Raw genomic sequence first — 27,236 nt, 5'->3', positions numbered from 1 at the left:
GGCGGCTGCAGGGAGTCACAAAGAACCCCCCCCCCCCCCAAAAAAAAGGCCGTGCTCACTCACTACCTCCCTCGCGCCTTGTTTTTACATCTCCTCTCGCTACCCCCGCCAAGGAGGTCATGCTTTCATTGACGTTTCTTTCTTTGTGTTTGTTGGCGGGATCGCGTCATGAGCTCTTAACTGATTTTCACAAAATGCTGTGATTGGGCGTGGCGCATGTTGCTTCTGTTTTTTTTTTCAGTTAAATAAAAAATCTGGATTCAGATCCTGATACAAATGTGCATTCATCAAAAAAAAGAAAAACACCATTGGAATCTGTGACTTAATTTTCCCATCTCGTTGAATTATGACTGTTCTGCCTTGGTGGAGGTCAGTATTCAATTGCTATTGCCGTTATGTTGGCCCTAGTGATTCCTGTGTACATTATTGCTCTGGAAAAAATGTGGTGCAAACATGGAGAAAAAGTCAATAATGCATGAATTTCAAAAAATACATTCAACATATGCGTGAATCCATTTTGCACTCATTTTAGTACAAATGTTCTGCCTTGGTGGAGGTCAGTGCTCAGCTAAGTGCTACTTACCTTGGCCATGGTGGTTATTGTTTCATTTCTCTTTGTTTGTTTGCCAAATTTAAATTCTGGTGGAGATCCAGATGAAAATGTGAATGAAGGAACGCCTGTTGGAGATTTTGTCCATGGGGCTCTACGTTTTCATTGTTAGCATGCGAGATTGCACGCTAGGGAGTCAGTTAGCTGATCCAAATTAGGATGGTTAAGCCTTTATGGAGTGCTTCCCACTTCTAAGTGACATTCGAGTGTCGTCTTGGATCTTATCTAAGCGGCGAGCCGCGGCGGTGAAGATCAGCGCAAAGGCGCAGAAAGAGAGGGGTGGGATGCTTGAGTCCTGGCGGGGAGGCAACTGCTGCTGGGCAGCCCGAGTTGGTAAACGGGACTAGACGGTGGCGGGGGTATTTCGGAGCGCCGTGGCCAGAGTGTGAAATATGCAAGTCCCGCAGTGCCAGCTGTGCTCTATTCTTAGCGCCCGCTGGTGTTTGGGAGCATGTGTGCTGGGCGACAGGAGGCGGAAGGGGGGAACGCCGGATTGGCAGCGAGCCTGGCTCCTGGAAAGTTAGCTTGGCAGTAGAGCAAAAGACTGGCAGATAGAGTCCTGGATGGATAGATTAAACACATCATTGTCACGCCGTCGCAGCCTCCACCGATGCTCTTATTCATGACGAATTTAGCTGTTATATGTTGCATCAGGGGGATGTTCTTGTTATCTCGGGCAGAGACACTCCATCTGGCTCAGACACGTCTTCGCGGATTATTCTGCCTCCCGATACATTTTACGGTTTATCTCTGCCAAGCGTGTTAGACTTTTCATCTGCGTGGGGTTGCTCCTGCGCAACTTCCTGTCGACACTTTTGTAACCTCTTTCTTCCTCAGCAAATGATGTTTCCATTACATTTTGGTGAGGTGTCAACATTTCGAAGAAATCTTTTCCCTTTTCATCATGGCAGAAATCTTCTTTCGAGTTGGGAGCTGTAATGTCCGACCGGCTTTGATTAAAATCTGACACTGAGCGTTCAGTACCAGTGATACTTAACCTGGAAAATCCCATTGAATATTCTTATTATCGCAATCCCAGATCAGGTTGGGATTTGTTGTGTTGATGTTTTATGAAATACTGTAGGACGCAAGCCCGGTCAACGGCAAGAAATTGGCTGATGAATGACACACACAAAAAATAGGACTGTAGTACCAAGATTGACCTGTGAGAGGCAGCATAGTGTGACAGGGCATCCAGAGTGCCCCCCCCCCCCCCCCCCCCCATAAAAGTAGGAGTGAAGAAGCAATAGAAAAGGCTTGGCTAACTGTTAGCGTCATGTTGGTTGCTAATTGTCAATCGCTGAGTTCACGGCTCGGACACAATCGATATTGATCATACGCGTAGCAGAAATATTGAACTTGTTTAACATTTAAGATTTGTCGACCTCGAACAGGCAAAAAACCCCAACAACATGAATGCTCTCCTTGCACATCACAATTCAAGACTTTGATTCCAAGCGAAGGAAAATGCTTTCAATTTGGCTCGCTCGTCGTTTTGCGTTTACCTCCGCTCACATGAATTAAAACAGACTGGCTTTTTGAAAAAGCTAATTTTGTTTTTATTGACCCTGTGAACATCTGGTCGAAGCATGTCACGTTTTTGTGATGCGTTTTCTTTACAGCGCACTAACAACAATGCCCTCGATTGTGAGAAAGGCGAGCCGCAGTCGACAGTGCACTGGCATGCATCGAATGCCGGAGAACAGTCAAACAATTTAAGGGTGTTCATGCAGAAACTGCTGTGGGCCACAGCTCTCGCGCAGACAGGAAACGTTTCTCCGTCAAACTTTGCAGCGTCGGGCTACGGAACACCGTTAGCGATCCAGAATGCGTCCGTTTTAGCATGAGCTTGCTTAGCCATTGATTTCGCAGGTGACAAATGTTCAAGCCTCGGTCGAGGCCTCTTTATCTCCGGCCCCCATCTTCTCACGACGGAAGCCACGCCGACAAAGAGAATGAACCTTATTGAAGGGAATGTATTCGCAAGCTAGCAAGTGGCCACACATTTCCTGCTACCCCAACGGCTCTGCCGGTATCCCACTTGGCCGCCGTCCAGAGCCCACTTAGGTTAAAAGGGCTCCTTTTTAAATGCGGCGAACAAGAGAGGAGGAGAGAGACAACATGGTGTTGTCTGCTCGCCTGCTGCAAATTCTAATGATCATCATGTGCTCATGAGATTATCTGTGACTAATCAGAAGGCTACTTGCGGAGAACAAACACGTGTGCAGACTGTTGATTCAGAGAGTTGGTTCATCTTCGAATTTGGTCCGTGCTTCTTGTTTTTTGTTTTCGGTTAATAGAAATGTATCCCCGCTAAATTTCACTCCGAAAGGGAGTCGCAGTTGGCGCGTCTTTTGAGTCAACGGCGGATTAGCCAGAGAGCCGCGAGTCTGAACCTGCCCGAGGTGAGATCCAGGTTCAAGTCGATGGCAGGGCCGTGACTCTTTCCTGACACATGACCGCTCTTCACTCTGTTGGAGAACGAGGGAGAAAAGAAGAGCAAAAAAAAAATCAATGCCACAGACGACAAAATGAGAGATGTTTCATACCACTTATGCTCCATTTAGCCAATTTCGGGAACAATAACACTATTTGCAACTCGTAGGCACTGACGCCTCCATACAAGGCTGCTCAGCTCACCACAGTGGTGAATCATTTCTTTCTCGTTTTATGTCACTTAGAAGATCCAGCACAAGATGAAAAGCAAAAGAGATGAATTGCTCGATCGAATGGTACAGAGTTATTTCGTGCTTCGTTCGCCACCTCACAACTGTACTCGAAAATGTAAAAAAAAAAATACATTTACAGCTTTTACAGCACAGCAGTGATGCATGTGTTTGTGCTCATTTTGATGCAATTTTATGCACAAACGGGTTTTGCGAAGGTTTCTGACTTAACAATTTCAAAGGTTGAATACAAATTAGGGCTGCGCTATATTGGAAAGATATGCGATATAAGTATTGAATATTGCAATATCGATATCCAACATGCACCTGAAATGACGTTTTTTTTTTAAAGTTATCCAATGAGATAAATTGCAAAACACTTTCTAGGCTGGCTGGATGTAATCGTGTTAACCTTTTTACAACACATTCAGTATCGGTACTTATTTAATGTTAGTTATGCCCCTGTAATATTCACCTATTGGACGGTGACGCATTTAAGGCTGCACGGGATTGGTCAAAGTCCGATAAAGGGATACAACTCCGTCTAAAACGTATCGCACGTCTTTGTGATGCTTATCGCACGGGTCACGATTGCAATGATGATATTTTTCCCGATATATTGCGCAGCCCTAATATCAACGTTGAGTCCAAGCACCTGGTTTGCAATACGAACACGTGTGCGTGACACAACAGCTCGCGTCTCACATTCCAGTTCAAGCAGAGGATAGTGGCGCCCGTCCGTCCGTTTCTGACCACCTGAAAAGTTTCCAAACTTCTACCGAGCAACGGGAACGATATTTGTGTGTTGGTATTGAGGAGTAGAAGTTAAGAAATGTTCCACGTCTTCTGATTTAAGGCATCTGGGTTGACTCCTGACAGGGGAGAGTTGCTTCTTCTTCTTATAAAAATGGAGATATGGATTTTTAGCCACAACTGTACTGATACTCAGTATGGGTAATTTTGACCCCTTGTTAGTTCAAAATGTTGAAGTAATTCGTCGCTTATGGCTAAGCCAGCTTTGCAATTTAACCCAGCGAGTGTGGTGAAGAAGAAAATGGCAATAGCTTGTCTCTAAAAATAACACTCATTGTTATATCTGTATTAAAAAAAGTGGAACAAAATCTTTTTTTTTTTTGTGGGTTTGGAACAGATCAATTGAGTTTGCATGTAATTTAAAAGTGGAGAGTTGCGGACCAGCTCGTAAATCAAGGCAGCCCTCAATTAGACACAACTCTTAAGTATAATCCTAAATGATTTGATCATTATTATTATTATTATTATTTTTTGGACACGTATTTCACATGCGTTCCGATTGCTATCTTTCTTCCAGGATGAGCCAAGTGCGTCACTCGATCATTAAGAGTGGAGTGTTGCGATAAGTGTTCCTGTTGTCAGTCATGCAACTGTTAAATGGTTCCCTGGACCGGTTGATTGCGCTCTCAGCCTTTTTTTTTTCTCACAGTGCCAATAAAGATGAAACCCCAAAGAACAAGAGAAATAAAAATACCAGCCATTTGCTAATTAATATGTTCCCAACAGCAGTCTCTTTAACCCCCCCCCCCCCCCGCTCCAAAAAAGTGACTAATTTTCCAACATTCAAATCATGTGCGCGTGGAATGAATATCAAACGACAGAACAGAGCTGCTAGTTTTAGACACACTCACACACACACACACACACACACAAAAAAAGCAATACGAAAATAGATACAAAGAATATTTTGTTCTTGCTTCATCTTTTCCTTTGTTTGCGGGAGCGAAAAAATCCTGCAGCTGTTGTATGTTGCCTAGCAACAGTTTGTGTGCTTGTGTGTCTTCCGTTGCTTTTTCTGCCCGGTCTTTGTCTTGACTTCGTTTCTGTGCGCCTCGTCGCACTTAATTAAGTCACAGACACGACGAGTGAGGCCGACTGGTTTATTTATTTGCGCCTTAATTATTTAGGCCGAGCGGGATTCATCCTTTTTCTCACACCGTCCCGCCATGCTTTTGTTTGACAGCAGTCGGACTCCGAGGCTTTGCGCGCGTCGTTATTCGTGTCCGAGCGGACCTTGGTGTGTGTCGCGACCTCCCGCTGCACCGCCTCTTTGTGTCAGGTGAGGAGCGGCGGCGTTGACGAAAGCCCGCCGCCGTGTGATTGGCAGCTCTATCTGTCACTCAGCCCGGGGGACTCTCACTGCTCTAATTAGGTCACTTGGCTTGCTCACCTCCCAGGGCCGCATGCGACAGCGCAGCGCGGATCAAATGACGCTGGCTGCCTTGTGTTTGTAGGTTTGGGCGAAGGTGGCGGCATAAAGCAAAGGGGGGTAGGTGGGGGTGAAGCATCTGTTCAGGGCCTGCAGCCTTGCCGGCCGCTTTCCTTCCAACCCCCCCTCGCTCCCTCCGCACCTGTTTGCCGCTTTTGGGTCGCTACTTACCCTCCTTCACCAGTGCAGTAATGCGCATTGCTCTTCATTTGCCTTGTAAGACGCCCGAGGGGGGCGCGACTCCTCGTGGGTTAATTTGATTTTGGTGGGCTAATTGATGAAAAGGGATCAGGGGGGTAGTCGTCCCCTGCTCTTTTTTTTTTGTCTACTACTAGTTTACCCCGTTTATCTCTATTGACTTAGCTACACGCTTAAACCCGGTTTAAGCGTGTAACAAGAGTAACCCAACTTGGGTGAAATAGTTAACCCAGTGCTGCATTTGGAAGGGACTGAGCCAATGCTGGGTTATTTACAATAAACCGAGAGCATTGGGTTGAGGATCTTGACCAAGCATATCGGGTCAAGATTTTGATCCAAGAACTGCGTAAAGATACCAAGAAATGTGCGACTAGGTTAACAGTACAGCTGTGGTTTAAAAATAGTACTCGTTTTATTACCAGCATTTTCTAAGAAGCAAATTTCCCGTGAACGATGGATTAAATCGACATCAACTTCAGTACAGTGTTCCCTCGCCACATCGCGGGATTTCATTTGTGACCAAACAGTCAAACACACCAATTCAAAGTGAAAACACTCGCTGCTGTAGGCGACAACTCACGGTCAGGTGCTCACACACAGACGAAACGGCCCACCTTCCTCCACTTCCTGGGGTCATTTGCTAGGCCACGCCCCTTAAAGGAAGTTCTTTGACTGTTTAATTCTTACCGCCACTGTACTTAAACGCGTTCACTTCTTCAACATTACTTCAACCTCTTCCGTTTGCTCCCTGACACGAAATGAAAGCGAGCGTGCTCCTTGATCGCCCGATAAAGATTTTTTAAAAAACGGCGGCGGCGGCGTGCACCACACACCACATGAGCCCCAATATTGGCAACTCGTCAAGCGTCGAAGCAGATTGGAAGTTGATGAGAAAGCGATGCCACTCGGCCAGAACAAGTGTCGCACTTGTGCCCGACGAGGTAAAACTGCTGATACAAGCCGTCTCTCAATTGCCTAAAGGGCCTCCTTTGTCAGCCCATCAGCTCGTGAGGCTCTACAAAGCGTTGGGGTGGAGGGATGGGGGGGGGGGGGGTGGCAGGCGAGTGTCATTGCTCTTGGATGACGTGCTTGCAGAGTTTGTGTCAGCTTTGATAGAGCTGCTCAGTGTGCGCATTAGCCACAATTATACAAGACCGCTAAAAGCTACGCACGCGCCTCCTCGAGTAATATTCTTTCTCTCGGCTTCTTTTTCAATGCAGACAGTTTAAAGTGGGTTGGAATATATTTCATAAGATAATTAAGATATTTAAATGCAGCAACAATAAAATGAATTGCGTTCTTTTCCTCCCAGGCTCCCCCGTACTACTTGTGAAATCTCTTTTATACGGCGATGTAATATGTTATAATTATCGACGTCCAAAAGATTGTAAAAACGTAGGGGTTCTCAAAGCTTTATCAAAATTTTCAACCTAACTATTCATAAACTGTTTTATAGAAAGGAACTAAAGGTCCTTGATGTGATCTAAGAAAAACATACACACACAGACACACACACACAAAAAAAAATTCAGGTCATTGTAATCTGAGTTGGAGAAACCACATTTTCTTGTTTGTTGATTTAAAAAAAAGAACCATATTGAGTTGTACTGATATCTGAGCCCAGGTGCTTATGGTCATATGTCAGGCTGGTTCATTGTCTGCCATGTGTCAAGCCAGTTATCAGGGACTCTTGCCTTAAACCAGGTCAATAACATGATTTATAGACATCAACTATATCTAAGCCTATTGATTTTTATTGATATCAACACATGTCTGCTTGCGGTGGCTTAGCCTCCAGTTCATAGGCATTTCAGTTCATTGATCTGGACAGAATCTCTCTCAGACTGTCTCACTCAATTATCATTTTTCATGCTTATTTACAGACACAATCAAAGCTATATTAGCCATCTGATAATGAGAACTAACGAGGATCGGGCTCTAATGTTTGTCAGACTGAAATCTGTGTTTGCCTTGGCTGCTCTGAGTCCTGCCCCAACCCACTTCCATACGGAGTCCTACAGGGTTCCATTTCAGGGCCCCTGCTTTTATTGTGTTCGCTGCTGCTCGGCTCCTAACTGGAGCTTGTAGGAGGGAGCACATAACTCCAATTCTGGCCGACCTTCACTAGCTAATTTTAGAGTTCATTTAAAGATTTTTATTATAGGCTTTTGACTTGCCATGAGCCGCGTCATTCTCGTACTGTTTTATAGTGTTTAAACGAATTACCAAAACAAGTAAGTCTTTGATTTTTTTTGTATATCTAATTTTTGCTCCATTTACAGCAGGATGCATGCAGCAATGTTTTTGTTTAGGTGCTCTCTACATATAACATTGAGTTGACTTGAGTTCAATGGTTTTCTTGTGAGCAAAACACAATGTCTCCCTGCTGAGATGACATATTGAAGCCGGCGAATGCTTCCTATCCGTTTTAAATCTCTGGTTTTAGTTCATATGCACACGTCTCCCTTCAGGACTGTACTATGATAAACCTCTGCGGTGTAAGGAAATGAGGCTCTCTGTTGTCTACGGTAATGGATGATGAAGATTATGAGGACATGTCCCGAGCTTGACCTTCTGCCGGAGTACACATACATGCAGTAATTCCAAGCCTGAGCTCCAGGTCACCTTGTTTTCCTTCAAGGCGTTTCAGTTAACACACTTGTTTATGCTCCGGTTTCATGAATGATGTTTCACTGCTATGTCGGCGTTTTTCTTTTCTTTAATATATTTTTGCAGTCGTCGGGGGGTGTGGGGAGGGGGTGTTAACTCTTAAGTAGACGAGACAGGATAAGCACTTTGAGAGTAGTGAGAGATACAATTGAATAAAGACGTGTTCAAATACAATCTGGATGACCGGGTAGAAGTGTGACTACTGCATTTCTCCTCAGGCGAGGTCACGTGTGTACACATACATGAAAGGCAGTTATCATTTGCCTCATGCATCTGGTGCCCTCCCAACCCCTGGCATTGCTTTGTCTCACAGCAAAGTGAAAAATATACTATCAAAAAGGGGTCTACTTTCTTACCTTTGTAGTAAAACAAAAGGTTATATGAGGTTATGATGTGGGAAATGCAAGGGAATGCATTTGTTGGCTTTTCTGCGTACTTTTAAGTAATGGAAAGATGATTGATGTTGGGCGTTGGGGGAGGGTTCTTGAGCCACTCCCAAAAGGCTTTGGGTGATGGTAAGGGCGTGCTGAGAGATGAGAGGGAGAGCAAAGATGGTGAAAGATAATAGAGGTGGGAGGAAGGTCACCGCTTTAATGTTGGAAGGGAAAGCTATTGTTTTTGGGTCCGGTGCTGAGTCCTGAACTGAACTGAGCGACCGAGTGAAAAACAGGCTCAGAAGAGTGAAGGTTTTATTGACAGAGAGACAAAGACACACGATTGTCCCCCCGCCCCCCACTCTTGACCTCTTTGCTTTTTGCTCATGTTTAAGAGACAAAAGTAAACAATTTCTTTTCTCAAGGTTTTTCCCTGGGTGACTTACCCGGAATTTCAAGTTGCTATTTTCGTCATTGTGACAGATAAACGGTAAAACGATCAGAGGCGCAATATGAACAATTTTGTCCATTTCAATCACATTTTTGAAGGGCTCATTAAATTTTGGTGCGACTATGGAGAAGCGCTTTTGACGTCAATTGCCATAAATTTTTTTAATAGGAAAGGGCAGGGAAAGGTCTTGACCAACACTGGTTTGATCATTTGGCCGAGAAAAAAATTAATACAGCATTGGATTTCATTTGTGGGATTTCACCATGTGTCACAACAACGCATAAACTCCGAAAACATGGTGTACCTTTCTGATCGATCGATGTGTTTGTCACGTTAAGTGTACTACAAAGATGGTCACAAAAGAGAGAAAAGATGATGGAGATTATTTAAATTACTATTAATAAGTGCTGACGTACATATGCGCTCACACTTGCATGTATGCACACACACAACCAAATACTACCATTACTACCACGACTACTATCGAACGGCGTGCACATAGTAAAGTTTGTCAAATCTAAAATGGTTATGCTAATAATTCAATGTAAATACTTTATTTTTCCATCAAAAGCACATTTTCGTTGTTGGTATTTTATCGGTGTTCAGGCTTTTGAGGTGCCACAAAGGTAAAATTTACGAGCACCAAAGTCACAAAAAGCTTTTCTGCATTTTCCCCCGCTAAGTATTGGTGTGAACAGTACTTTTTTTTTTTAAGCTAGTCTTTCTTTCATTATTACAGAAGGATCACTGATTAAAATCATCTAAAAACAAAAGGCAGCTTCAAGACCCGTGCAGGAATACTTTGCTCATTAATTGTGCTATGGAACTAAAGCTGTCCAAACACATCAAATCCGATGTGTAGATCTCAGACTCATCCTTGAACGCTTCGGGGTGAGTGTCGTCGCACTGCAACTGTGTTTTCAACTTCTCGGCGTCTACCTCGTGGTGATTATCCCCCCCCCCCCCCCCCCCCCCACCCCCCCGTATCATTAAAGGCGTGACGATAAAAGGTTGCTTTTGTTTGCGCGGCAGATTGCAGCACTGATTTGTCACTAAATGCACCGATTTAACGGCAGATAATTTAATTTGCAGGGGCAACAGCTCCCCCCCACCACCACACCCCCTCCGCTTTCACTCCAGTGTTTAAAGTGTGAATTTAGTAAATGCATTATGATAACGGGCTGATAGTATCAGTCTTGCGCGATGAGACACTGAATAATAGAATAGCAAAGGTGTTTCTATTCCGTATTGTATGATATTGTACCTCTACGTGCAATGAATAATTTGCACAAAACGAGTGTATGAGTGTGAAAGCGATCAGAATCCAAAGTAACCAAACATTTGGAACGTCTCTCACTGTCATCTGTTGCCCAGGATTTGCCATTTGTTTTGATTTGAGGGCAGCTTTTCCCTTCGAGACACAAATGGAAATAGAAATAATAACTCTGGGTTCGACCTGTTTGCATCATACAACACATTTGATCATTTATCAACGATCAATTCCCTGTGCGGTTCCTTTTAGTGTGCGAGACTTGGCAGTCCAATACTCTTATGCAGACACAAATGAAGAAGACTTTCACAACTACTGTTAAGTGACTCGGTAACTGCAGTAATATTACTCATTTTTTGCAGAGGATAACTACCGTAATATATTCTCGTGAGTATTGTAATATTGTCTGTCTACATTTGTTGCTCCACCCTTATTTTTTTTCAATTAGCCATTGCTTAAACACTACCACATTGATGCTATTAATTTTCCTCTCGATGGGGTTTCCCATTATGGGTTAGCATAAACATAGCAGACTTATAGGAAATGTTTTAATTAAGTAATTCTCCATTTTATGCTTAGTTTGGCTGTAAAGTTGAACTGGGAGTGGCATTAAACATTTTTTTTAAATAATTATTTACCATCTGCTTAACTTTAAAATGCAATTATTTTACAGTGAGTTTTGGGACTAATCACAAAAAAGTATCAGATTGACTGCACCGTTGTCCACCCAAAAACCCCAAAAACAAAAACAAATAAAAACATGCAGGGGTGACCGATAGCTAGGCGAGTGCGCGTCTACCTCCTGACACGCGTCTGTTTACATGAGCGCATCCATCATGGCGTGCATGTCATCATCATCACATCTGTTGTGTGTGTGTGTGTGTGTGTGATTGCAAACATGTCACCGCGCTCTATAAGTAATCCTCCACGAGCGCTCGGCGGGATCCGGGGACACACCGCACAGAAAGGAAGTTTTCACATTTTGCCTTCCGCGCTTGTGTCGGCACACAACACTGTCAGGTTGCATGACCCCCCACCTCCCTCCCCCTACTCCCTGATCCAGTGGCAGTAGACAGCAGTGTCAAACAGTGGAAGGACTTTTGACACTGACTGGGAGTGACAAGGCAGCAGTGCAAGCAGATGTCTCTCTCTCTCTCTCTCTCTCTCTCTGTTTCTCCTCTTTCGCTCTCTCTCTTTCCCCTTTTCATTGGCTTTGGTAGACACAGCATCCTTGACCTTGTCGTGGCTAATTTTAGGGCAGGGCTTATCTCAGTGCCAATGTTTATATCTCCCATTACACGCACTGTCATTATAGGAGGGACTCGTTTGTAATTATGGCTGAGCTCGGCATGCAGCTGTGCACATTCATGCAAGCCGCTGCAGTGTTTGGATGGACTTTTTGGACGCAGTCAACGCATACTGATAATTGGGCCTAGTTTGAGTTGGATTTCTCCTGTTCGAGTCAAATTGAGCTAAAGCCCGATAGTCATCCTCAGTCATTATGATGTGATGTTATGTGCATGTTAAGAAGAATTTTCTTTCCCGATCTGCTAGAAAAATGGTCCGGACCAACAATGTTAATCCTGTTCCATATTTACGGTCTCAGTATTTACGTGTGCGGTCAACAACGAGTTGGGCCGAGCGACCAACCCCACGAGAGGAGCATCTGGTTTTGATTGAGCGTTTGCATAACTTGTCGTTCTCCACATGAAGAGTGTGTCACTTCACTGAAGTTACCCCATAAGCTAACAGTTAGCCTAGCTTTTTCAATTTCTTCCACGACGACTACAAATAAAGGTTAAAATGCTAACAATCCATTTTTTTGTGCCTGTCTAGCTCGCTCTCGTGTGTAGCAAGCTTAATTTAGGCTCTCTGTAAAGTACTCCTTGAAGGCTGTACTACTGTGACCAGAGTGCCAAACATGATCCAGAAAGCTGAATGAACACAAGAGAGGAGAAGGGTATGCAACGACACCCCCTAACAACCAACCCCCCCCCCCCCCCCCCCCCTTGTCTGCTCTTGTACGCCTTTTGTGCACTCATGCGCAAGATGTGGCAACACAGCCTAACCTACAACAGAAACAAGAAGGGCATGTACTGTAGATGGTGCAGACCTCTATCCAAGGTTAAATGTCTGTCAGTCGGTGAGCCAACAGCCACCATGTCGGATCTTAAAACGGCTCAATATTTAAAATGTAAAAAGTCAAGACCTCAGCGGACTGTAATTTGTAAGTAGGCATCCAAGGATTGACTCCATGTACTCCATTGCATAACATGATCTCACACCCCTGAAATTTCTGTGCCCCCAGTTTTATTTACCCAAAGCTTTTTTTCCCAAATGTGGTTATTGAACTCTTTAGTCATTCGCACCAAAATCGAATCTGTGTCATATTAAAGGGGGGATAAAAAACACTTTATCTGTATATCACCCTGAGTCTGTAATCTGGAGTTATGAGTCTTGGGAGACATGTTATCTTCTCTCACCATTTACGTTCTGGAAAAGTGTTACAGGTAGCGGGAGTCGGAATTGAACACACTTAAATGAGCACAGAAAAATAACATTTTTAATGAAACATTCCAAACACACACGCACGCGCGCACGCACGCACACACATACACATGATGTTGCTTGGAATGATTGTAATCTTTGACTATCTTCTTATGCACCGTCTGCCTTATGTCATAATATGGACAAGCCGCGTCTTGCGTACGGTCCAGAGAGCTCAGTGCTTCTTTGTCACTTTACAGCAAGACGTTGCGTGCAAAAGTGAATTTGAACAGGAAGTCGGCAACCGTAATTGGACGTCCTCCGAGGAGTTATTGATCGCATTGGATGTTTTTTTTTCCTCCCCTTCCATGTGAAACACAATAGTGCTATTGCAGTGTAAAAGCCTCGCCGCACTCACATTATCGATTCATGCTTAGTGCTTGCTTTATATCATCCTGCGTGTAGGAAAATAAATACACACTCGAATGGCACTGGAAGACAAAAGACCTCCGGCAAGTGAACGATTTTAGTAAATTGCTCACATCATAGACCTCCAGCATCTTCTCGAACTAACTAACCAAGTAACTAACTAAAGGCAATAAAAAAACAAAAAAACAAGCCAATTTCCCAAAGATGAAGAAAAATCAATCCGAACCACGTGCTTGGAAAGGAGCGCCCGCAGTATGTTTCTCGGCTTTGGAACCACTCCACAATTAATGGAAATCCTCCAAGGAGCAAAAAAAAATAATATATATATATACAGTGTATATATATTTAAATTTATAGTGTCATCATCCTCATGTTCTCCACTTCTGTATCTGTGACGTTGAATGTGTGTGGCATTGTGTTTGATTGTGATAGGGACCCCAAAAATACTGCACATCAAAATTTCCATTATATTCACGCTTGCCAAAGTGAGTGCGTTTCCGGCAATGTTGATCTGGAAAAGGCAATTCATTTAACCAAGAAAACACTTCCTGCTGCTCAAACCTCATCAAAGACAAATGCCGCCGCAGTCGCTACTGATTGATAAGAGCTAGCACTGAATTGATGTCTTCATCCTCATTTCTCCCTCTCTCCCCATCAGGCGGATTTGACGGGCATCAAATGGCGCTGCTACAACTTCCGTGGCAGTGGCGAGTACGGTCCGGTGATCTCGGCGCCCGCACAGGACGACCCGGTCCTGCGCAGCTTCATGCGCTGCGTGCAGGCCAACCTGCTGTGCGTGTGGCGCCGCAAGATCAAGCCAGACGCCAAGGAGCTGTGGATTTTCTGGTGGGGTGACGAGCCCAACCTGTCGGATGTCATCCATCACGAGCTGGAAGGTGAGTGAGCAGGAACACGAGGAGGTGGAGACAAAAGTTGCTCTCCTCTTTCTCGCCATCTTACTGCACTTTGCACAAGTGTCTAGACATCATGAGATTTGTTCGGAATGACCCTAAAGAGAGTTCTTTCATGCTCATGCATGTTTTAAAGTCTTAAGGTCTATGAAAAACACTAAAATAAATATGATAAGATAAATATACAGCGGTACCTTTCAATACAAGTCAAACCATCTTTCTCTGTTGAAGTGAATGGCAATGTCAATAATCCGTTTCAGCCTCCCCAAAAAAGTCCAAGTCTGTCTGTCTAATTGTTCTAAAATGTGTTGCTGCATTGTTTGTAGTGTTAGATATGCGGTCCGCATTGTGTTAGCCTTAGCACAATGCTGGCTCACTTTTTAATGTTTTAAAAAGCACAAGATATAATTCTCCTAGTCACATGTTTTGCTTGGCAGTCCAACAGAGAGTGGCGTCATAAATGGCTTGAGACCTCTTTCGGACGGAATGTTAACTATTTGTTCTGCTGAGAAGTGAGTTTGAGCTGAAGATTGGCCAATTGTTTCGTTTTGGGAGAGGGCATAGGGAAAATTGACATGAGTTTATTCCCGCAACAAAGTCAAGGTACCACTGTACTTAATTTATAAAATGAACTGCCACGCCAATTCTTGTCATCGAATGAAGACAAGAGTCGTCTTCTCTTTTTTCTCATTCGACGTGCACTGATGCCGCACACGTGCTGTTGTTGTCCGAGACACAATAGGCCTCTCGTGGCGCGAGCCGTCGAGCCCTCGGCAGGCTTTTGTGCTGTTTGTTCAAGACGTGTTTGCGCTTTGTGCGGACAAGTCCTTTATTTGCGCCTCCTATAGCACATATCTATGATGTGTTTGCTTTGCAGCTCAAGTGTTTATATGCTGCTCGGGTACTATCGCTATGATGAAGCGCTGGCGCGCGTGTGCGAGAATCCCGCCGAGCTATCGCACTTTGGGAGACTGCTACTGTCAGCACTATTGCCCCTATTTATAGAAACATTTGCATTATCTAGCCATAGCCACGCACGCGTCTCGAAATCCAACATATCGACTAAACCGCAGGAAGACAGAGCGCGGGGGAGGCGGGTGAGAGAGAGAGAGAGATGATATTATTCTGCCTCTGCTTTCAGTATGAACCAGAGAAAGGAGGGGGTGTCGCAGCGTGGATGCAGAGGTTGTCGCGATAGTGAGAATAGGCCATGAAAAGAGCTTTGAAGGCACAGCATGCGAATGTTTGACAGATGTCGGCGAAAGCCCTTTGTTCCAGCACGTGTAATACCGAGAGGTCCCTTTGTACGTTGATATTGTTGTTCCAGACAGACGACTGCCAACGCGCATTCATTCCCCAGTCATCTAGTGGGAGTGTGCAGGATGGAGGAATAAACTCAGCGTGGGGCTCGGGCACAAATTATACTTCATGGGAGAAATCTATTGTGCGCTCGTCCAAATGTGCTGTATGTACTACTTTCCTTGCTAAGTGCTACTGGCAGCTCATGCTGAAAATAGGCACGGATACTAGAATACTAGATACTAGAAACCTTAATAATGAAGCCCATATCACCCAGACAGAAAGCAAGTGTTATGAATAGATACAGAATAGGCCAGTATTACTACAACTATGACGTCATGACTCTCTGTACTCTCTCTGTTTCGTGACCAAAATGTATGACAAAACAATACTACTTGATTTATATCGCGCTTTCACAACAGCTGCAGCCAAATCATTCCAGCCATGAAATTTCAATAACGGTCTTTACAAATCTTTGAGTCAAGGGCATATTGAACATGAGAGGGGGAAAAAAAAGCTTAGGACACAAACAACATTTTCACAAAAAGTGGATGCACAGTTGACTATGGTATCTGCCGTACGCCATCTATTGATCATCTGTCACTATACCAAAAAAAAAGTTACTTGTAATACAGTATTTACCTAATATATTTATAATTTTTTATTCTCATGGTAATATGTATTTATTTGTTTTTAACCGGGGACCAACTATTACTTCATAAATTCAACTTGGTCCATGATAACAAAAGATGCATTTATGTACTGTAGCTTGGCAAAAGTAAAAAAAATAAATAAAATAAATAAAAAGACAGCGTACGAGGGAAATGATATTATCCTACATAAAAAAGAAGTCCATTGGCTTTCTGACCGGACAGTCTTCAAGCTCTTAGTACACGCCGGGAAAAGAAAACATGATCCATTCTGTTGCTTATTTTCCATGCAAACAGTTTAATACGTTTGCCCAGTGAGACACGAAAGCTCGACGACAAACTTGTCTGGATTAGACGTGTTTATCTTGACCTCTGCAGGCCACTCTATGAGCTCGCTAAATGTCCTGGAGTGGACTTCAGTGAACGACAAATCCTGAAATTAACGTTTTGCTGACATGCTTGATGTGGGTTAGAATAGAATAGTGTCATTTTAAAAATGTATTTACATTTTTTAAAGTTTTACTTTTCGAGAGAATGAAGGTACGGTATCTTTTTTTTTTTTTTAACTTTGGCTTTAATCTCATCATGATACGATTAAAAAAAATGTGACTACTTGTTATCCAGACAAAATTTCTTTTTTTTTTTCTTGTAATGATTCTAAATTTTTGCAACAAAATAATGATCACGATAAACAAATTTATCATACATTCACGATTTTCTCAAAAATGTGCATTTTTTTAATGTTTGGGATTGTTTAAAAAAATTCTGACTTGATTCTCCCTAGAGTTATCACTTTTTTTTTTTTTTTTTTTTAATTCAGAAATAGGCAGCCTTTTATTTCCTATTGCATTTCGGTTCCATGGTAGTGATGTTTAATTGCCGTTGACCACGAGAGAAGCTTTGGAAAAATCCAAAAAGATGACAACTTTTTATCTCGACGAAATATGAACGTGTTCTTGTTAGGACTGTGATTTTTTTTTCTTGGAAAAAAAATGGCTATTATGATGATGATGATGATGAGCAGGTTCTTGGAAAAGTAGCTCTCCTGTCATGGGTCCAAGGACCCAAACATTTTGACAACCCCTGATCTGACTGTGTCTCCCTTTCTCAGTAATTGAAACCGTCAAATCGATTGAAAAAAAAACAAAAACAAAAAACCAAGAAGTTCCTGTAATTGCAACGCCCGCCCGTAAACCCGCCGACCAAACGTGTTGGCGTGAACTAGTGCTGAGTAGCCACACGGTTTAAAATCTTGAGAGCGTCGCTATTGTTTGAAGGTGATAAATCTCTTCACTGGTGCTCAAGTCTAAATAAATGATGCCTTTGAGATCGCGCCAAGAGCACGCGCCGCCAGAAATGGAGTCGTCGCTCTCTGAGATTGTCTTTGCCTCAACGGCAAAGTCTTCCAAGAGCCCGTTTTCACAAGTGGCGTCTTGAAATAGGTTGGCCTGAAATGTATCGGCTGGATAGAAAAGAAAATGTATGGTCTGAGTGCTGTTTATGGGTACATAAAAATGAATGGGCTGAGTCATCAACATGTTGCCTGCGCGCATATTTGGCACGCTAGTCATCAATATGAATACTTGTGGGCTCTCGCGGTGTTTCGTTTTTACAGCGTGAATGATGTCGCAGTTTTGATATTGTCGACCTTTGATAGGCATCAGCGGTGGGAGGAACGATTTTAGATTTGTTCTTGATTATTTTTCAATTTGAAAACAGATGTCCGTACGTTCCATTCTTTTATTTGTCAGCGTAGGCTCGCTCAACCTGCGCGCATGACGACGTGATGGAAAGGGAGAGAAGGCAAAGTCAACTATAGAGTCTTCGATATTCCACGGCCTCACTTAACAACCGTGTTTAATATTGTCGGCTAGGATCAAGATTGTCTGTGTCCGCCTGAAAACCACAAACATTCAAAAATGTCCATACGGTGCATTACCCCCCCTCCCCCCAAGTATTACCATTCGCTAATCTCACATTTTCTGCTACTCATTTCACAATCTAGCAAATCCAGAGGATAAATATACTCATAGTAAGTACAGCAGTTGGAGCGATACTTATTTTTACACAATTATCTGTACTGTTACTCAAGTCCAGAGTGCAAAAGTACCTTCACCCAGCTGCAGGATCATATATAACCTAGCAGATTTTAGGAGGTTATTGTGCAACGTCATCGCAGCGTTAATACTCATGCACAAGCACAATCCGTGAGCGCGGGTAATGAGACGATTCATCATACGGATGGTTATTTCATCAAAGCGGGAGAGATATTATCTGTTATCCGGCTATTGAAATTACCGCCGTATCGTAATATCCCAGCTGTGGTCCAAAGAGACCTTTATGCATAGCAAAATCAGTTAGATCAATTGAAGATGAGACAGACCCTGACATACATTCCATTCCTTTCAACGTTGGCAGCTGATCAGCTAACGGTGAACAAACAAGAAGCGCTTAAATGTTATACCAATCGGGGATAGTGCCAACCTATCTGAGCTAGCTTTTATCAAGCTAATTTGCTAGCAAGTGAAGTAATGCTCTTGAAAGCGATGTTAATGACACTTAATTGTAATGAGCGTTGTCTTTACTTTTTTTCCCCACATTTTGGAGCAGCAAGAAAACGGCAATGTTTCAGCAAAAGCTAACAGAGTTAACTATTTAACAAAATGTGGCCGAGAATACATGGAAATGTAACCCCAAATTGATAGTTTTTAACTCTGCCACCATTGTAAGACTTATTTCTTTTGCTATTTAGGATTCTTATCCAAACGTGATAAAACATCACATTTTAGCCATATCACATATCGATTTTTTTAAATCACTACAACATATTACATTATCAAAGTCTACCAAATGGCTTCAACAACAAACATGCATTAATCTAAAATACAGACAATCTTATTTATTTTTTAATAAACAAGAAGTCCGCTGGTGTTGTCCAGGGTTCACTACTAAGCCCACTTTGTCCACATCTACAGGAGCAGCTACGCATGATCTGTTCTTACCAGCTGGTGACTGACTGGAATGGAATCTGCGGTTTTAGTTGACTAAAACGATGAGTGTATTCAAACTATGTTGCGGGGAACAGTTTCTCCTGTCAGAACAACTAATCAGGGTATATGAGTCTTAAAGTAGAGTGGATCATGAATGGAAGCCATTTTCTGTTGAGTAGTTAAGTAGAGGCCGATGACTTTGATCACACTGCAGGCGGTGTTCCCGTGCGCTGGTTTTCAAGTTGGGTGGTCAAGTTGAGCAAAGAAAATAACGTTTAGTACATAAAACAACAACTCACAGGCTAAGCTAAGTTAACTAGGCTTGAAATCAATACCTTGGGAGGTCACAGAGTAATTAGCATTGACAAGCTAGCTTTAGCACATTAGCGGCATATGGAACTTACTGCTAAGATAATAACATCCGACTAGCTGCAGTGAAAATTAAAAACATTGAGTGTTAGCACATTAGCATACGTACACGGTTTCCTCCAACTAAATCCAATTAGTTTGTGTGACGAGGCTCTCCTTCCTCCACTTCGGCGAGACTTGAGTATCTTTGTGTTTATTTCATTTCCGGATGCCCCTTCCTCCTTTTTTCGCTTCTAAAAGTGTGATGCACTCCCTGCCGTTTCAGAATGAGAGCTTGTACCTGCTTAGCCGGTCCGCTTACCTATGTCTGACAACAAACTTGGGTGAGGGGGGTCGGCGGGGGAGAATATGTTGCCTACTACTCTCAATTTAATGCACACTCCTTTCAAATAGCACAGAGTAGAGACATGATTCAATAGCACAGCTCAAATGTGTAATTATATACTCCCAGATCCTACAAACGGCTGACTTTCATCATGATCCTGCTCCTTTTGAAAATATTTTAGCATCATTACCGACGTTTGAGCAGTCGCTGCCTTCCCGTGGGAGTGAGAGCGAAACAAAGTGCTCATGCATATTCATTATCAGCTCTGGTGCAGTAAAGATAGGTGAGCAACAAGTGGATCAAAGCGGCGCCACTTATGAGAAAAGGATCACGCATATAATGGAATTAACAGAAGGAGGGGAGAGTAACTTGGGCATGACTTTTGGCTTCGGCTTTTAACCAGGCACACGCAAACGTCGGCGTTACTGCAAATCGAAGATGCATCACATTGGGCAGAGGTATTCATTTCCTTCATTGTTCACTCTTGGCAACTTCCCACAAACGTTTTCCACGACAGACCAGCAGAAGCTGTTGCCGTTGTAAAAACGGGCACCAAATGTTCATCCACGTTTTCCTTTTTTTTTTTTTTTAAATCCGCATAGTGGCCGTGTAGCGCGAGAACGTAAACCTGTTAATTTAACTCCCAGCAAGACACCAAAGAAGCACATTTGGCGGAAGTGTTCCTTAATTTGCTGTTGTAGGGCAGATTTGTTGAACAGATGCAACGTTTATAGCCATGTCCCCCAACACACACACACACACACACACGCATGCACGCACACACACACACACACACACGCACGCACGCAATGGCACCTGTCCACCTAATAGCAGTGTCACATCCTCGGATCGGTGATGCATGAAGTGTTTTGCTTGAAGTGCAGCGCAGCAGCAGTTGTTTAGGGACCCAACGACTGCGCGCAGTTTAAGCTTCCTGCTTAATGGCGGCCCGGACGAATGTTAACGCGTCCAATCTTTACGCACTGCTGAGAGAGCCGCCCAAAACCGCTTTAAGGGCTGTTGGGAAAATGCTCAATTGGCATTCGGTGTGCGAAAATTAGCAGCTGCTTTCCAGTGTGCGTTGCTGTCCAACTTGTGTTATTTAAAAAAAAAAAAAAACGGATGAAACACCGAAATGCAGTATTGGAAAGCCAAAAAGTACAAATCTTGGTTACTGTACTTCAATATAGTTTAAGTTTTCTGGAATTTGTACTTTTGTTAGCCTAAATATTTGTTCCTGAAACGGTATTACTTTTTTTTTTCTTTTGGCTCTAATCCTTTCAGTTCATGTTTGCTTTTAGATTTATTTCTGTTTTTATTGTCCAATCAAATTGCAGCTTCTGTGTTGCCGTGCCACAGGGCCCTCAGAAGTTGTAGTGCTGGCCAAAGCAATTTAAACCATATTGGCGATGTGACAGTTACTTGAACCGGTCAGATTATGTCAACAAGAGACACTTGTTGATATAAAAAAACAAAAAAACAAATCCGATTATGGGGTATGGGGGTGAAACAAAAGTGTGTTTAGTGTATTCCGTATTCCAACTTTTTACGGTTGTACTCAGGCGCATTTAAAATTCTCCACATATTCATTTGTTTCCTTTTTTTTAATTGCAGTGTGGTTGTTTAATCAGTACCTCTACACCCCCCCCCCCCCCCCCCCCACGCCCCCACACCCGCGCCTCCCTGAATACTTTAGTCACCCCTGGTGCGTTTCCTGACTTGTGGTGTGCGCACGGCAACTTCCTCCCCCTTGCGCAAGTTTCATTTGGAAGCATTTAAGGTTACGGCTGGCTGTCATTTTTAGCCAATATGAATTTGACGGATGGCATTAGAGATGAAAGGTAAAGGGGCCCACAGGTCATTTAAAAATAAAGAAGCGGAATAAAAAGAGAGTCGATGAAAATGAGCTTTTCATGGGGTTGTTTGGAAAAAAAAAAAAAGAACCTGCAATTATTAATCATTGCGTAGAAACATGCTCCTGAGAGGACACGTGTCTGTTTGCCTTACGTTAGGTTGAAAAAGATATTTATTGATCAAAAATGCAATAAGGAAGCCTTTCCTTGTCAACTTAGCAGGATTTGGTCGAAAAAGCCTCTGGCAGACAGCTGGCATCTTCAAATAAAATAACACTCCTTAGTATTGGACTCTGAAGAGAGACGGGATTGACATATTTTAAGATAATTCCACCATTTTTGCTCTATTTTGCTTACGTTGCGTTGTCCCTCTGGTGTGACAATAGTACATGCCTCTAAGTATTGTTTAATGACCTCTCCATGTGTTGCTCCACCATTTCTGTTCCCCTATCAATGGATTGTTTTCAATGCACAAAATGGAGTCCTCTTTGTTTTATTTGTAGCTTGACATCGAATTTAAACATTAAAAAAAACATGCCAAGAGAACCTTAAAAATAATTGCTTATTTTGAGGGCCGGGGGGGGGCATGAGATTTTTCAAAATCCTTTATCCCTAGCTCAGTCTAAGTGTTTAAAATGTGTGATGAGATCCTACTAATTTGAACAAATGATAGAATGATCTGATTTTGATTAAAAGGAAGAAGGGGACTGGGGGATTGGGGGGGGGAATCTATTCCAGATCCATAACAACTCCTGAGCCGCTTTTCTGTGTCAACAAGTTTTCCTTGGCATGCGTTCTTTCTTGTGACGCCTGCCTTCTCGCAGTCTTCCCCGCCCTCCACTCGCCATCTCTCTCCCTCCTCTTCTCGCTCTTTGTTGTGCTTTATTTTGCTCTCCTCGCTTGTTTTTGGCGCCTCGCTCTGTGATGTTAGCGTGCTCGGCTCCTCGGCAAATAAAAGGTGGGGGAGGGGTTTGTTGGATGAGCGCCAATCAATGCCTGCTCCTCTTTGGTCCTTTGGGATTTGTCTTCTGAACATCTCTTACCGGAGCGCAACTTATACAAGACCAAGTGAATCATTTCCCCTCTATTTTTATTGATGTATTTTTTGTAATGAAGTCAGGAACTCAAGAGGGACAATGCTCCCTCAAAAGGGAGACCGAAGGAGGTGATAAGACCCTCATACGACCGGCGAAAGGGAGTAAGAACGGAGATGTTTGACTCGCTTTTTTTTCCCTCCCCCCCCCTGTTGCTGGTGAAAGAGTGAGTCACTTGTGGAAAGCGCCCCCGAAAAAAGGGAAACATGGGAACCGAGGAGAAAAAGAGGGAGGGGGGGCAGGGGGCGGTTCGATGAGGGAGGGGAAGATATACATGCCGTGGGTGAGATGGAGGAGGAGCGCTGCGCTTTCAAAAAAAAAGAAGAAACGGCTCGTTAAGGAAGTGGGAGGCAACATCTGGGATTTGTCATGAGGCCCTTCGGATAGACGGCGCGCCCCGTCCTTGGCTTTGGGGAAAATTCACACCCAATGTGTGACTCGTCTGTTCATCTCCAAACAGCACACGGACAAATGTTCAGTCACGGCGAGACAAGCAAAGTTTTTTTTTTCCTTTCTTTTCTCCTCTCGCCCTGCGTTGCGGTGGTGTTAATGAGGGGGGGGGGGGCAAAAAATTACCTCAGTCGTGTTGACTTGTCTGTAAATTTGTCGGGAAGGACTGAGGATCTCTGATTTCCTTCCCTCCTTCTTTTGTATCCACTCCTTTTTGGGCTGCCAGGGTGTGGCCTGTGACCTCCTGACCCTCTACTGTGCGTGTGCGTGTGTGTGTGTGTATGAGAGAGAGAGAGAGAGAGACGAGATGTAAGGGTGAAGTTTCCCAGCTGCACACAGAAAGGGTGAGGGTAATGGGGAGGGACCATACATTTTCTTCCCCTTCCTTCCTCCCCCCACTTTTTTAAAGGAAAAAAAACACAGCCCGAAAGAATGAGAGCTTTGTGTGTGTGTGTGTGTGTGTGTGTGTGTGTGTGTGTGTGCGTGCGTGCGTGCTTTTGCGTCCCAAGAAGGGGGAATAGAGAGACTGTGAGCAATGTGCTTCCAAAAAAAAGAGTGACGGGGTGAATATTAAAGAAGTCAACAGATGGAGGAAATCGTTTTAGAAGCTATTACAAACGTGAAGGAAATTTTCCAAGGTATCAGAGAAGAAGTGCGACGTTGGAGTTGACAGGCGGGCAGGCAAAAGTGCGATGTCGGCTCGCGGAGATGTGAACAAGAGCGCAACTTTTTTCTTTTCTTTTTTTTCCAAGTTTAAACCGCAATAACAGTCAGGAAAGCGCAGACCTCTGTCAGAGTTCATCTGTGTATGTGTGGGATTTTTATTTATTTTTTGTTACTGTAGGGTAGCATGCCACTGTTCATAAAGAATGATTCGAGGACTGTACCATTTTATTGAAATGGTGGGGTGGGAGGGAACGGTTTGAGCTCGATTCTTAAAAGTAAAAAAAGAAAATAAATTCCTATAAAATCACACAGCACTGAGTTGATTTTTTTTGGAGTCAATTAGGTTGCGGCTGAGGTTGCGTTAAGCATCCACTAGATGGAGCCACGCTAAGAGGAATACAATACAATACCGCTTAATTTATATTGCGCTTTCACAACCGCTGCAGCTGGAACAAAGCACTTTCCATAGCATTTACCAATACCATGTCCTAGTCATCAGAATATTGATCCATGTAGAAGGCGCATCGGATTTTAAGGAGCACTGTCGGCTTTTGAGAAAATCGAAGGCTTTGAGGTGCGCCTTATAGTGTGGAAAAGACGATAAATCGATTGATTATACCGATTATATTGCAAAAAAAGAAATTTCGATTTATTTTAAAATATTAATCGGTAAATATTGCTCGAGTATTTAAATGATTGTTTTCAGTTTGGGGAGGACTGTAAAGGCAAAAAGAAAATCCAACTTGACAAAAAGATTAGCGTCAGCCGCGACATTTTTCCGCAAAAGAAGCACACGCGCTGCCGATACGGTATTTTTCGGACACACTTGAAATCCCTTCATTTTCTCAAAAGTTCATTTTATAATCAAGGCTACACTTGTCAGCAGGCAGACAAAATGAAGATTGGGGCCGATGATAGCGGCTGCTCCAAGGTTGTCATTTCAGTCCGCGAATCAGCTTATTTTCACCCATTAACCGATGCCCAAAGCCGTCGGGAAAAACACGATCCAATAACACAGGTGACTCACGTTTACGATAAACAAATTCATGCGGCTATATGTGTGTAATGTCGTATATCGAGCTTGCAAAAATGTACTACGGCTGATTAGTTTTCTGGTCGAATGATAAAAGAGCAGATAGCGTTGGCGGCGGCTGTAAACGATACGCTCACGAGGAATGACCGTGTGTCCAACTGTGCATGCGATTATGGCTGAGACGGGATGATCATAATCATAATAATAATAATAAGGCGCCCGCTTCCTTCCTGGTGTTTGAGGACTTATATCAGCAGTGTGTGTGGCCTTTCAGCCCACGTCAAGTGACTACTACGGCCAAATTGATTTTCTCCCTTGGCCTTTTCTTGATTTTCTTTTTTTTTAAAAATCAGCTTTCGAAAGCTGATTTTGTTGCTGTAACCGCACAATTGATGCTTCCGCTGCAGCCGCGTTCCACTAGAGTTGCATGTTTGAACAAATAGCAAAGATTAATTATTGCTGCCATGTTGAACCAGAGCAGCATGGATGTACAATATGTGCAAGTTGAGAATTTTTTTTTCACTTTTGAATTTTTTTTGCTGTTCCACTGCTGTTTTATATGCACAGTAAATACATATACTGTTAAAAAAAACATAAGAGATCACATAACAAAAAAGAAAACGGAGGGAGGGGTATTGCGGGGGTGCGAATGATGATCCGTGATCGAGTGGGCAACGCCGTAATATCTATATGGCTTCTGTTTTGCATCGCCACGTGCTGCCGTTTGCCACGTGTGTCAATAAAGATAGAAGCGGTGGACACTTGACCACCGATCGGATCTGAGAACGGCGCCATCAGATCAGAAGCGCCCGCGAGGTGGCTGAGGAGCCGCCGCGCAGATTCATCCCATGCTTGAATCGAGTGCATCTTGGCCCTGCCTGGGAAAATGCCAGGAGGGCTTTCCAGCTCCCTCCTGCTCATCCTTTCGGGGAGGGGCAGTGGGATGTAGGTGAATGGGGGGGGGGGGTGCTTCACTGTAAATCTGTGGCCGCCCCTTCTCGCTCCCCCCCTCTAGTGGCAGTTAGGGAGCCCTGTGGAGTCCCACCAAGCCTCTCAATAACCGTCTTGCCTCCCACCTCGAGCCTCATTCACGTCCAATGAGGTGCTCAAGTGTCTGTGGTTTAACATGAGGGTCAAAAGGCACAGAAATGGGACCTTTTTTCAATAAATATTGATATATATATATATACATACTGTATATATTTTTTAATAAACACCCATTTACATCTTGCACTCCTAAATGCAAACATGATCAATTGTACTGTGCTATTTGAGAGTCTGTTGACCTCATTGGAGGAGGTCGGAGAAATTGGATTTTTATTCTTTTTTTTTTTGCTGCACGGGACCAATGTTAAATATAAGTTGATACAATATTGAACCCCCCCCCCCCCCGCCCCCATTTGTTTGGGGAATTACATTTAAAAATGTGCTTCCAAAAAATACCACAATGGCAATTACATTTAAGTTTGCAAAACTTATTAAAACTCACTATAATTATTGCAAAAAACAAAAGCCTTTGTCGTCATCTTTTCATTTCATGCTCGAGCTTTGGTTTACTTTATTACACGTACACTTCACAAACACTCCAAAAAAAAATCAAACAAACTAAAACTAAAACAAAACTAAAAACGGAATTGGCACGTAACATTTTCAGAATAAAATAAAAACTAACATATCTGCTATCAAGATTAATTAAAACTGACTTTAAAAAATCGCCCCCGAATTGCCAGGCTCGTTCTTCGACCGTGACGTGCAAGTTTACGAACGTCGACACACTTGCTTCAGCTGCATGTTGCGTGACGACAATCAAAGGCTGCATCGCTTTATTTTGGATCCACTCAAAATGTTAGCGTGCCGCTTCTCAATCCCCTTCTGATGACGCACGCGATGTACTGAGATCGTGCTCAAAAGCCATAAAGGGAGAGATGCCATACGTTCGCTTGCATTTTTCTCACTCACGGAATATTTAACAGTAAACTGTCAATAAAAGTTTTCCCTGCGCGCGCAGACTTTTTTTTTTTTTTTTTTTAGATCGGCTAAATTCACGCAGAGAGGAAACACGGCGCGTTTTGGAGGAGAGGCAACATCATAAAAGAGAAGCGTAAAACTGAGACGATGGCGGCGATACACTTTTTTTTTTTAGTATCTCATCGGTTAGGAAGCGCTCTCAGCAAATTAAGCCAAACAGAGTCGAGCCAT

The 27,236-nt window shown here is 43.3% G+C and overlaps 1 protein-coding gene across 4 annotated transcripts in view; it reads left to right on the top strand.

Annotated features, from left to right (window-relative positions):
* The window catches only part of LOC147191745 (mediator of RNA polymerase II transcription subunit 13-like), a 70,408-nt gene that overhangs the window by 10,000 nt on the left and 33,172 nt on the right, over positions 1 to 27,236 (top strand). For all 4 annotated transcript variants that reach the window (XM_086134185.1, XM_086134184.1, XM_086134183.1 and 1 more), the window contains exon 2: positions 14,056 to 14,293. In XM_086134185.1, the coding sequence (XP_085990311.1) occupies positions 14,056 to 14,293 (238 nt within the window). The remainder of the gene's footprint in view (positions 1 to 14,055; positions 14,294 to 27,236) is intronic.

Source organism: Hippocampus guttulatus, chromosome 17 (assembly GCF_054856545.1).
Source record: "Hippocampus guttulatus isolate MCC_2025c chromosome 17, RoL_Hgut_1.0, whole genome shotgun sequence".
NCBI classification, from domain to species: domain Eukaryota; kingdom Metazoa; phylum Chordata; class Actinopteri; order Syngnathiformes; family Syngnathidae; genus Hippocampus; species Hippocampus guttulatus.
Note: the sequence above shows the minus strand (reverse complement) of the source record. Positions and strands in the feature narration are given on the sequence as shown.